The sequence below is a fragment of the Papaver somniferum genome, chromosome 5, assembly GCF_003573695.1.
Source record: "Papaver somniferum cultivar HN1 chromosome 5, ASM357369v1, whole genome shotgun sequence".
In the NCBI taxonomy this organism is placed as follows: Eukaryota; Viridiplantae; Streptophyta; class Magnoliopsida; order Ranunculales; family Papaveraceae; genus Papaver; species Papaver somniferum.
In genome coordinates, this window is record NC_039362.1 from 11,181,753 (window position 1) to 11,195,275 (window position 13,523).

Below are 13,523 nucleotides of genomic sequence, written 5' to 3' on the forward strand. Positions count from 1 at the left end.
TATGTACCGCCGAACCATTCGGCTTTTAGCGCTGTTTTATTCAGCGCTTCGCTGCTAGATTAGCAATATCATAGGACTTAGGAGGTTGCCCAGACTGACGTGGATGACCAATCTAGCAGCTACATATCTAGCCCATAGGACTAAGCCTTACCAGCTGATAGTCTTTCCGATTTTTGATTCATTTTTATCTAAATTATGAAAAAAATTCTAAATAATTTGCAATTAAACCACTAAATAAAATTTGGTAATTTGCCTTGTTTAGTAGTATAATCACAGCCGTAGATGTAATGATAATCTAATCTGATGTACCCTACCTCTGCCGTCCAATTTTGTTATATAAGTCATCCTCGCTTCTTCTTTTTCAGTCGAATTGAGAAGAACTTCGATAAAAATTCGATCAGAATCACAACAGTAGTATATTGTTCACCCAAGAGGTACGTTACATCATTTGCTCTTCCTATAACATTTTCTCTCCCTATCCCTTTCTTTAATGTTGAGGATATATGTTTTAGTGGTAAGGGGTTGGAGTGTATGTAAGAAAAGAACGACTTTGAGGGTTACGAATCATTTCTTAACATTGATTCTTTACTCCCTAAATGACCTTATAGGGCTCATCTTATCCTACCATCTGGCAGAAATAATCTCAGTATCTTTTCTCTTTTTCCTTTCTGCCAGAAAACCCCCTGCGGAAGTCAAAAACTAGGAAAACTAGGTCCCTTGCATCTTCAATTCAGGAATTAGAATTCGTGTTTCTGTAAAATGTGAAAGTTGTCACATGTCTCGTGTATTTGTAGCCAAATGATGTGTAAATTGACATAGATAGTTAACAGATTGGAACCTTGTAGGATAATTTCTCAACTAAGTAAACTAATTCTGCTTTTCTGATGTACCTATATTTTCAGTTTTCTCTCTTTTAGTGTTAGCTCCAGCAGCATTGGGACCATAATTGCACAACATCAATAGGTCCTGTGCATCTTCAGTGTGTAGGCAATAATTTCAGATGTCTCGTGTCGTTTTTTGCATCTTCTTTGCCTTGTTCTTGAAGTCCTGTTGACAATAACATTGTTTAGCATTTAGTTTTTACTTTTTGTAAGTGGGAAGAGCTGTATCTAACTTGACATTGTTTTCCGTCTTACAAAGTTTCTATCTTACTATTTTCTTATCTTCGCTAAACCCTGTAAGTTTGAATGGTAAACACCAATAGTTCCAGAAAACACTAATTTCTGCAATGCCTACGATTAGTCATTTCTGGAATTTACTAGGCCCAACTCTAAAAAGACACCATGAAATATTCAAGCAGTAGCTGGACTTTTGTTTGCTTGCTGTTGTCATTGCATGCCAGAAAATTGAAAGCCTAGGGACCCTATCTTTTACTTCTCATCTGCTTATATGTTTGAATATTTTTTCCCTAAGAAGTACATCATTAATCATTGTCTTTTACTTCTCATCCAATCCTCTCATTTTCTTTCTCTCTTTCAGAAATCTAAATCAGTGTATTACCTTAGGGTTCAGCCATGGCGTTTTTACTTAGCAAGGCCTCCACGGTTTCTCGATTCGTTTCTTCTTCTACTCAGGTTGGACTTTGTTTTCATTATCGATTATCATTTAGGTCAGTTTTACTTGAATCTTGATTTTATTTTATTTTTCTGTAGAAAGTGAATCCATCATTTCTCCAATCGTCTCGCCGTGGATTTCATATTGAACTTGGTGCTCGCGAGAAAGCTGTAAGTGCTTAGATTTTAATATTTTATATCTTTTTAAGGTTTTGTCTTGTTTTAAGATTTTTTATAAAATGATTTGGGTATATGTGATTAGAGTTCTAAAAGAGATTTTTTATTAGATTAGAATTGCAAAGATATCCTGGATTAGATTAAGGTTTTGATCTACCTTAGGTGAGAACAGTCAATTTCTTGGTGAAAGGGTACACGAAAAAGGATAGGAAAAAATGCATAGGAAGTATTGATTTTTCATTTTTCATCTTATGAAGATATTTTGGCTTCAAATATGGTGTCTAATTTCTCAACTAATGACAAATGACATACTATTGAGAAAGTATCCCTTACTAACTGTGCACACCGCAGTTAGAAGTTTTTGGTTTCCATTTAGCTGGAGTGGCAAGGACTTTAACGCTAACAGTTATTAGATATATGTACGTGTATGTTCAGTTCAGGATCACATGGTTTGAAAATTTTACTGGCAATGTCAAATGGATATTATAAACTCGTATGTGGTATTAGGCCGTCCAATTGACAAGGAAAAGAATTTCTACTTTCTAGAGCTAATGTATGTCGTACCTATTGGAATTCCAATTCATCTTGTATATATGGAGTATTTACTGGATTCGGTGAATCCTGTAGTGGATTAGTGAATGATTTTTCTTGCCATTCCCTTTTTACTAGTTGGTTGGCATATGCACAATCAAATCTCTATTTTGATGATGATTTCTGTTTATAACGGAACTTCCTTTTGGAGTACTTGTTTTTCCCCATTTACTGGTTTCACTTCATATTATGAACTGGATGGAACTTTTAGGTGATCCATATTTCGAATGCTTAAAGCCTATAATCTGATAACAATCAAGCCCTTGAATGTCTGTAAATTTTATTCTTTCTCATTTGGGTTATTACTTTAATGTTTGTCAACTTTATTTGATTTGTTTGGTTCCTATGTCCAAATTTCATGACCTTAAGATCTTTTGTAGCTTTTGGAACCACACCCAGCACTGAAACATTTCAAGTCTACTAAGAAAGCTGAGCACCTTGTCAGAAGATTTGGAGATGTTCTTGCCCTTGCTGTCATTTCTGGTATTCCCCAATCTGATGAGAAATAACATCCCTTATTGTGCTTTATTTGGTTGGTGGTTTTGATTTTCTTTCCAGCAACAGTGCAACTATATATTCTGCATTGGAAATGAAATGCTTGGCAAATAAGTTTTTTTTCCTTTTTGTTAACTTGTTGCAGGAGGTTGTTATGAAGTGTATGTCAGAGCAACATCAAAGTAAGAAGCTCTGAAGGAGGCAAACTAAAGGAGTCTTCTTAATAGGAGGGAATAAATGGACGTGAGGATGCAAAAATATGGGTGGACATAATAAATTTATAAATTTGTAGACAAAGAAATTTGACTCAAACGATTTTTCCAAATTATTTCAATAGAGATGCCGCAAATGATTAGGAATTCAATAAGGGAAAATTACGCGCACGCCCCAAAAAAATAATATTCTTATTGTCAGGCTCATAATTAATTTTAGATCCCGTGACACCCAAAATAATCCGAAATTATTAAGAATTAATACATAACTCGTTATGCATACTATTTTTTCAGGCATAAATCGTTATGCAGCCTAATTTTTTAGGGGTATAATTGGCAATACAACTTGGATATAACATATCTAAAAATCCGCGCCTTGGAATTTTATAAATTTTATATCGTTGGAAATCTTTTTAAGAGAGCTACACAACGAGTACAAACAACAATATCAAATTTTTGTTTTTCACGAAAAAGTCGGAGGTGATTATCGTTTTAGGGAAAATTTTCGAAAACTGACTACATATTCATTATGCAGCCTCCAAAACAGATGCACAACACATTATGCAGACGAATAACGAATTATGCAACCATTTCCTCGACTGCATAACAAAGTTATGCATCTATAACGAGTTATGTAGCCATTGTTTTGGTTGATTTTAGTCCGTACATAAAAAGATTGATGCATAATTGGTTATGCAATCATATTTAAGGATGCATATCTCGATGCATAAAAGATTATGCAACAATTTTCTCGATGCATAATGCATTATGCAGCCATATTTTGGATGCATATCAGGTTATGCATCCATTTTCTCGACTGCATGATGCATTATGCATCAATTTTCAATTTCACACAAAATAACAAAGATGCCGGCTAATGTGTTATGCATCCATTTTTTGACTGCATGACATGTTATGCACTCATAACAACATCTTCTTCTTCTTCTTTTTCGTTGATCATCATCCAAGATCAAATAAGCTTTATTATTATTTCCTGTATTTTCTAAATCTCAAATTAACTTTTCTTCCTGTTCTACTTGATTGAAACAATTACAAAACCCTATCTCCATCTCAGAACACATCTCAGATCCATCTTCTCAATCATAATACCTAATTAAAAAAAACCATTCATACATCTTTCGGAAATAAGAAACAACAAGATCTCCATTCATCTCATAACATCACCTCAAACCCTAACTTTCGGTTTCATTCATCTATTGTTTCCAATCTTCATGTGATTATACTGTCTATCAATATTATTGATCGTAAGTCACAGTTGGGAGGAAGAAAAGAAAAATAATTGAAGAAGAAATTCCCGTGAAGAAGAAGAAGAAAAGATACGAAGAAATCAAATTTTATAAATTGTGGGTTTGGGAGAAATTTTCTTACGAAAATTGGGTGCGCGCGTGAACTTTTCCGCCCGTGGGTTTCACGATGTAGAAAATCTATAGAATGGGTCTCCCTGTAGTTTTCACATTCAATAATCCTCATTTTCTTTAACATTTTAGATGACAATTATGAGGTTTGATTTTGTAATTTCTAAAATTAATATTAAAAAGATCTAAAGAAATGTATTAATCAAATAATATGGTACAATATAAGCTCATTTTTATCAAAAATATTGGAAATAACACTTTATTTTGGAACTCTTAGCTGAAGTTGGGCTGACATGTGCCGAAGATGTTTTCGACGAGCTTCTTTTGCAATGTAGTCCGCCGCAAATTTACATTTCCTGTGTTATATACTCCTATGGTAGTTTTTCCAGTATTAAGAGTGTTTCTTGAGCCTATGGTAATTTTTCCAGTATTAAGAGTGTTTCTTGTATGGTATTTTTCAGTATTAAGAGTGTTTCATGTACTTTACTTGAGTCTATGGTAGTTTTTCCAGTATTAAGAGTGTTTCTTGTATGGTATTTTTCGCACTTGAAGGAGAATCTTTACATGACTTGTTGACCGTCTCCGCCAGAATTTTGCAGTCCGCCGCCAAAAGATCCGAAGATTCAAGTACTTCTTCGATCAACTAATCCTATGTAAAATAATTTTATATATATTTTACAAATCGAGTTGTCAATCGCGTAAGTCAACATCTTCTCTGTTTCTTATATTCCGCCTCAAAAAAGACTTAGGAACATCACCTCCTTTGAGATACTCGGAGCTTTTACTTTTGGCCTCACAGCTCCAAAAATCTCGGTTAGGAAAATACTTAGCTTTAAGAAGTCTGGACACCTCCAATTTAGGATTAGCAAAAAGTCTTCAGGTCATTTTTGTCAAAAGAGTCGATTGTTGATTTCAATATCTCTAACTCCTAGACCACCATATTTTAAGGGGGTACAAAATTTCTTCCGGTTCAGATTATGCATACTTTTTCTATCCTTATCTCCAGAAATTAGGCTTATACTTATCAATCTTTAAGATTAGACTCTTGGAGAGTTTGAGCATGAACATGATATGGTTGGAAACATGGTCTAAAACTGACTTAACTAAGATAGTCTTACTAGCACGATATAAGTCTTTGGATTTCCACCCCTGCATCCTTTTTTTCTTGCCGAGAAACACACTGATGCACTAACCGAATAAACCATTACAGATTTCAGGTAAGGATTCTTCCCTCAGAATATTGTCCAAGAAATGAGGAGAAGAGTACCCAATGTTTTCAAACTAAACTTCCTAGCCCGACGCGCAAGCCGGTCGACAAGCTTATTCTTAAGACGCTTAATATATACAACCTTATAAGACAGACAACTAGAAAGGGAAATCCGACAATCTTCTAAGAGGTCAAGGCACCACCAGTCCATATCTCCCTTGCCTTCATTCACAAAGTTCACTAACTGTAGGCAATCACTTACAAAAAGGACTTTAGAAAGATTCATCTCCCCTGTGCCAAGAGATGGACAAAATTAAAGTTGTTGTCTCAGCACCAACAACACTTGGAATTAGTCCAAAATCCGTTCTGTATCTTTTTATTCTTCCTGCATTATCACACAAAATAATACCAATACTCATGTTAAAGTTTTTATAAGAACCATCAATAAACATAATATGATCAACATCTTGAATGAAAATTTTAACTTCCAAACGAACATCATTTATTGGAAGAGGGGGAACAATATAGGTGTTGATAAATCTTCTAACATCCATAGTTGTTTTATCAAGATTAACCTGAGCATTTCTGAAAACAACTTCACATCTTAACTTCCAGACATACCACATAACAATAGCACCAATGCTTGGCCATTTCACAGCATAAGGAGATAAACCCAGTAGTTTATCAAACCAAGACACAAAAATATCCTCAATCCAATCACAATCTGTAATCACTAAATGTTGCAGAGAGAGGGCAAACCAGATATGAGAAGCAATCGGACAAAGGAAAAATAAGTGCATCACAGTTTCAACTTCATTTCTACACAAGGGACATCATTCATCAATAGTAGGATTATAGAACTTGAGAACTTAATTTACAGGAAACATCTGAGCAAAAATCTTCCACATAAAGAATTTAATCTTTGGTAAACAATCTAAAGTCCAAACTTTTTCCCAAAAAGAAGCTTCATCGATTGAAAAGGATTCATTCATATAAGCTTTATAAGCTGACTTAACTGTGTACTTACCATTAAAAGTATGAGCCCACATAATATCATCTTTTTTTGTAAAATTAATTCTTATTGACCTAATCCTAGTAACATCATCAGGTGAAAACAAAGAGGAAAGGAGATCAAGGTTCCAACTTTTATCTTGAGCATCTATAAGTTCACTAACATAAGTAAAATTTTCAAAATTTATATTAATAGAATTAGGAGGAGAAGAACTACCTGGCAACCAATTATAATACCAAATCTTTGTGAAATTGCCATCATTGATCTTATATACTATATTTTCTTTTAAGAAAAGCAAGCTATTTACTATACCTTTCCATATCCATGAAGAACTGTCAGTAGCCTTATCAATTTCTAATAAGTTTTGTTAGGAAAATACTTGTCCTTAAGGAAAATTGCAACCAACTGTTCAGGGTTTTTACAAATTCTCCAACCCAATTTAGCAATAAGCACCCTATTAGTAGCATAGGAGTTCCTAATTCCTAGACCACCATTTAATTTAGACTTACCTATATCACCCCAAGAGAGAAAATATGCCCCTCTTCTTGAGTTTTTCGTAAACCACCAAAAAGTTCTTTGAATTGAGTCAATTTTCGACGTAATTTTCTTAGGAAAAGGAAAACAAGACATATGGTAAACACATAAACTATATAGTACATGCTTTGTTATAACTGTGTTTCCTTCCCCATTCAGTTTTGATCTTTTAGTATTACCCAGTCTAGCATAAAACTAATCAATTAGGAATTGAAAGTTTTTGTTTTATCCATTTAAACAAATAAAAGAGTACCTAGATACTTTTCAGAGCTGCTCAGAAATTTAATCCCTAAAGCTTTTGAAAGCAACTTAACATGTTTATGATGCATCTTACTGCTTGTGAAAAAACCCGATTTTTCGAAGTTTATAGCTTGACCCGAAGCCCTTGCAAATCTGTTAATAATTTTCATAAGGTTCCTAACATAAGTAAGATAAGCTTTGGAGAAAAACATACAATCATCTGCGAAAAATAAGTGAGAAATAGATGGACTATCTTTTCTCAATTTGAACCCTTGGATAACTTTTTCATTCTCTCCTCTCAGCAGAAGTTGTGAAAGAGTTTCCATACATATGATAAAAATATAGGGGATAGAAAATCTCCCTGTCTAATGCCCCTAGAAGGATAAAAAACTTCTCTTGGCGAGCCATTAACTAAAATGGAATAAGAAACAGTACTTATGCATTGAAAAATTATCTGGCACCAATCTTCCGAAAAGCCGAGTTTCTTAAAAACTGATATTATGAAGGACCATTCCAATCGATCAAAAGCTTTCGAAAGATCCAACTTAATGGCCATAAACCAATCTTTGTTATTTTTCCTTTTTCTAATTTTAAAAGAATGCAAAATTTCATGACTGATTATGACATTATCTTGAATTTGACGATTTGCTATAAATGCAGATTGATAAGTGGTTTTAAACGGTTTGTTAAAAATTTTGAGATAACTTTGTAAACAGTATTAGATAAACTAATCGGTCTGAAATCATTAGGAGTAGAAGGGTTACTTACCTTAGGAATAAGCAATATAAAAGAATGGTTTAACTGCTTGAGAAGAAACTTGTTACGAAAAAAATCTCGAACATGATTAATAACTTCAGCAAATATTTGATCCCAATTATCCCTGAAACCCCCCCCCCCCCCCCCCCCCCCCCCCGAGAAGCCATCAGGCCCCGGGGATTTCCAAGGAGCCATATTGTTAACAGTTGAATGAATTTCTTTTGTAGTAGGAATAGGTACAAGACTTGCATTCAGTTCATCTGTAATAATCGGCTTATTATCCTTGAGAACATCATCAATGTCAGCAGAACTCGGCGAAGAAGAAGTATAGATAGCTTTAAAATGATTTGACAGGAGGAAACAACCTGCTCCCTGCTCTCTAACCAATTCCCCGGACTATCCTTTAAAGTATGTATGGTGTTATACATATTTCTTAGCGTAACCGAATTATGGAAAAAAATTGTATTCTTATCATACTGAGTGAAATAATCAATCCTCGATTTTTGTTTATAGAAAGAGTTTTATATTTCATACCAGTAGTCTAATTTCTTAGAGTAGTTTAAAATATAATTACATAAAGAAGGGGTATAGCTCATGCTCTGAAGTTTTTCAATTTAAAAATTCAACCTACTTATAGTCGTTTTAATATGCCCAAAGGTATTCAAATTCCACTTGATAAGATCATGCTTGAGATTTTTAAGCTTATCTGCAACAATGAAACTTGGGGAACCTTTTTTTCCTTTTTCCCACGATTTTGAAAGAAAATAATTGAAATCAGGACTCGACTACCAACATTTAAAATATTTAAAAGGAATAGAGAGATTTTGATCATGATGAAAGCATTGAAGAATAATAGGACAATGATCTGAAAAGATTCTACCCAAATTTGTAACCCTAGATTGAGGAAGAACCGAAACCCATTTATCATTCATGAAACCCCTATCAAGTTTTTTAAAAATCAATTCAGAAGGATTCTTGAATCTTCTATTATACCAGGTAAATGGGTTGCCATAAGCGTAGACTTCATTCATTTTTAGTTGAGTTAGCGAGTTTCTAACAAAATGAGGGGCCATAGAGTTGTCTGGATTTCCACCTTACTTTTCCGAAACATTCGATAAAATTAAATTCTCCTAGTAATAACCACGGCCTATTCTCTGTTTCATTCATATGATTTAAATACTTCCATTGATTCCTAATTCCCAATGAGTTTAGAGAACCATAGATAAAGGTGACAAGGCAGTTATTTATAATAGGCGTGACGTCACATACAACATGGATCATATTAAAAGCACTACCTATAACTTCAATACTTGAGTTTTTAAAGTATCCTAAAGCCATACCACCCGATTTACCAACAGCACGTATAATGTGCATGAAAAGGTAAATGATGAGTATACTTATTAACAACTTCAGTGTCGACCATGGTTTCAATAAGACAGATTGTTGTAGGTCTAAATTTTCTAAACAGATTAAGGAGATGCAACCACTTTTTATCAGAGCAGCAACCATTCATGTTCCAATAAATAAACTTCATGATAAAAGGAAAAAATCAACTAGCAAAGATCAAGCAGATAAATAAACAAGCAAGGCAAGAAGTGCAAAGCAATAAACAAAAAGGAGAAAAAGATTATAAGACTTACTAGGTCATGAGCATAGGAGGTTTCCGCATTCATAGAGTCAGAATCCATCATCATGAGATCGACCTATTTTTCGAATTCTTCGTCAGTGATTTCAAGTTCCGGTGGGATCATGGATAATGGCATAGGTTCAAGAATCATATTTTCAACAGGTTCCTCAATCTGATTCGCATTAGATGAAAAACCATTATCTGAACTTGAGTGCATAAGAACTTCTGAGATAAAAATGAAACCAGAAGATGTGAAGACAGTCTGAACAAAAGCTGAAGCAGAAGTTGACCATATCATGTTAGCATCAGCAAAACCGTGACTAGAAGAAACTCTAGAACTACCCGTATTGAAAGAGATTTCAGCAGGAGGTCTAAAAGGAGGTACTAAGGTGATAGGAGGCCAACGAGGAGTGGGTATCATAGTAAAATAAGATGATACTGAACTAGTACCATGAACAACAATTTCAAAAGATGTCCTAGTTCTTTTACATTTCCTATCATGCATAAGCCCATCAGAATCAAAAGTGATGCTATCATAAGACTGAGAGAAACCAGCAAAGTTCATATAATAGTGAGGGTGAACATCTGGGGTTGGCTCATGATTAACTGGCTCTCTAACAGTTAGAGGATCAAACTTAGGTAAAGCAGAAGAAGAAATAGGAGAGAAAAAGGAGGAACCCGTGCTTCTGAGAACTGCAGATAGCTGAAGGCTGACTGAGAATGCTGATGGCTTTGAATGATCGAAAGTTGCACCTTCAACAACAGCAGGAGAATAAGCCTTAATAATGCTGGGGTTCGAGCTTTCTCCAATTTTTAAACTTGACTGAATCTTGTTAACTGCAACATGAGAAGCTCTCGGAGTAGGTGCTGGCAAAGCCCTGACAAATATCCTCATCTGAATTTCCCTTCACTTCTCTTCATTATGATACAAAACATAACATTTCTTGTATGCCCTAAAAGGCAGCTTAGGGTAGAAAGCAATCATAATATAAGTTCTCCTACTGGTATTGAAAACTACTTTCCTTGTCAATGGAGTTTTCAGAGGGACCATCAATCTTGCCTCATATAAACTCCCAGCTGGAGAATCTGGCGAAACAAAATTTCCAAGTTGGTCCAAAACCTCCCTAACCCTACCTTTGTTAACCAAATCATAATGAATATTAATCTGTACTGGCATTAAAGTAGTCTCCCAAACCAAATCAAATATGGACTCTAAAGCTCCTAAAGGCTGGACTGCAAAAAGTTGACCAAAAAGCAAGGCGGGTCTTGCTGCATATGCTATATCTTTGTCTTGGTTCTTCTTGAACATTACTACAAACAAGTTTTGAATTCCTCCACCCAGAATATAAGGCAGCTAGTTTAAAATCTGGGGAGTTGATAGTCCAGATTCTATTGAGGTGGTGTTTGACAGAAGTCTTATGATAACTTCTGCTATCATCACAAAGAAATGCATCAAACCTGTAAGGAAATTCCTCAACATCCTCATCCAGGTCAAGCACTCTCACTTGATCAGCAAGGATTGCCATTTCACTAATCTAACTAAAGGGATATGAATAGAAAGTTACAAATAAAGGAAAGAAAATGTGAGGAACACTAAGGGATAAGGAAGATTAAGAGGAGGCACACTGTAGGGGAGATATATACTAGCTCTGGGGAATCTGAAAGGTTTATGCATTCAGTTATGATTTAGAAAACTCATTAATTAGGAAAACAATTAAGTTCTGGCTAATGCAATTCCTATTGTGCTTTATCATCTATCACAGAAGAATAACTTGACAGGATGAAGTAAGTGTGTAGCATGCTTACAGAAATGAAATTGATAACACCATATTTAAGAAATGACAATCAATCACAGAAGAATAACCATACAGGGTGAAGTAATTGTGCATCATGCTTATAGTATTGAATTTGACAACACTATTTTTAAGAAATGACAATTAAATGGCAGAAACTGTGCAGACCATTATACTCTTTTATAACCTCAGAGAATCATAGTGACAAAGAAGGAGTAAAGAAGTAACAGTTCCAAATGTAAATGAACTTTTGAGTGAGCCACCTTTCAACAGATAAACCATAAGTATTCTTTAATAACTTCAATCCACTTAAAATTAAAAAATTCCTCTTAATTGTAATTTTAAAAATTAACACAACTTTTGATACACCTTTTGCTGCAATTGAATAGGGGATTAACTCAAACAAGTTACCCTGCAAAGAGAAAATTCCAACCTATAAACCATATAAATCCTTCTTACAGAGATAATCATAATGAGTATAAAAATCACCACCAAATACTTTCATTTCCAAAAAAATCTTGGCTTCAAAAAACATATTAAATAGTAGAAGTAGTATCAGCTAAATCAAATCCCTACTATGAGTAGGATCTCACATATCTCACAATGACTCGACTTAAAGATTTATCCTTATCATTCAGCAATTCTTGAAGTGAACCAAGCCCAATAAAGTAAGAGGGGAAGTAATATATGAAGCATACCCACTGTAAAGTGTATACCCATCTTCTTAACTTGAGATTCTTCCCAGGAACCATTTTGATTTGCGAAACTCATGATAATGATCTGATGCTCTATGTCTATATCTCCATTAGCTCATGACCTAAAATAGAAATCAAATAAAGGAGAACAAACTTTAGAGTATCAGATTAGATAAGACTAAGGGTTAAATCAAAATATGCAGAAATATAATAAACAAAATTAGTCATTGAATTAGGTTTAAAAAGTTTTATAAATCAGATTCAGAAATTCAAACAAAAATTAGGTCATAACTAAAAGATTCGATTTGAAAGAAACATCAATCAAAAATTAAATTAAATATATGGAAAAGGATTAGAAACAGTAGGTAAACATGAAAAATTTATTAATTTGCAGAGATAAAGAACGAATTGAAGAAGGAGAAGAAGCAAATTTTTTGTTTGACTTAGTCAGCGTCGCAAGACTAATCGCATGACTTTTCGTCCTCATAGTAAATTCTATTAAGAACTGACACCCATGCATCCTGTTCTCCATTTTCTCAGTGAGTTAAAGATAAGTGTTTGAGATAATTTAGCCCCACTGAAGAGGTATGCCAAGATATTTACCTGTATCGTTTGCAACTTGAACCTACAAAGCATTGACCATTCCTTTAGAAAATCGCATTCCCATATTAAAAGATGTGAGGAGAGTGGATTCTCCATCACCGATCATCTAACCATACCACCTGCAAAATTTATCAAGAATTATTTTTAAACAACATGCATTTTTGTAAGAAGCTTTTAGAAAGATAATGCAACCGTCTACACAAAAAGAATGAGAGACTACAGGGGTATCCCTACCAATAGATATGACTCTTCAAACCCTTTAGCAATAAGTATCGATAAGGCATCCAAAAAAATAATAAATAAGAAAGGGGACAGAGGGTCCCCTTGCCTAAGGCCATTTATAAAGCTAAAACTCGCACTTTGTGAGCCATTAATCAAAACCTGGAATGAGACAATACTGACCCAAAGTTCAATAAACTTTATAAAAGTGTTATTGAAGCCCAAACACTACATAACTCTATAAATGAATGGCCATATGACTCTTTCATAGGCCTTATCAAAGTCCAATTTAAGAGTCATCCATCCCTTTTCATCTTTCTTATGCTTAAACGAATGAATTATTTCGTTATATTATCCCTTGTCAAATATAGATCTTCCAGGCACAAATCCATGTTGATTACAAGAGATAATTTTGTTCAAAAAAGGCCTCAAC

General features: G+C 34.3%; 1 protein-coding gene across 2 annotated transcripts; it reads left to right on the forward strand.

Moving 5' to 3' along the window:
• Positions 1 to 373: 373 nt before the first annotated feature.
• Positions 374 to 3,150, forward strand: LOC113277263 (succinate dehydrogenase subunit 7B, mitochondrial-like). 2 transcript variants are annotated; one of them, XM_026526400.1, is made up of 5 exons: positions 374 to 434; positions 1,480 to 1,574; positions 1,653 to 1,724; positions 2,702 to 2,804; positions 2,962 to 3,150. In XM_026526400.1, exons 2-5 carry the CDS (start codon positions 1,515 to 1,517, stop codon positions 3,000 to 3,002), a joined length of 276 nt encoding a protein of 91 aa, XP_026382185.1. In that variant the 5' UTR covers positions 374 to 434; positions 1,480 to 1,514; the 3' UTR covers positions 3,003 to 3,150. The 2 variants fall into 2 exon arrangements, with proteins under 2 accessions (XP_026382185.1, XP_026382186.1); XM_026526401.1 differs by having other exon boundaries at positions 377 to 434; positions 1,506 to 1,574.
• Positions 3,151 to 13,523: the final 10,373 nt, after the last annotated feature.

Coding starts and splice junctions, on each gene's coding strand:
- LOC113277263 (XM_026526400.1), top strand. CDS start 1,515: ATGGCGTTTTTACTTAGCAAGGCCTCCACGGTTTCTCGATTCGTTTCT. Junction 1,575..1,652: donor TCGTTTCTTCTTCTACTCAG/GTTGGACTTTGT, acceptor ATTTTTCTGTAG/AAAGTGAATCCATCATTTCT. Junction 1,725..2,701: donor TTGGTGCTCGCGAGAAAGCT/GTAAGTGCTTAG, acceptor GATCTTTTGTAG/CTTTTGGAACCACACCCAGC.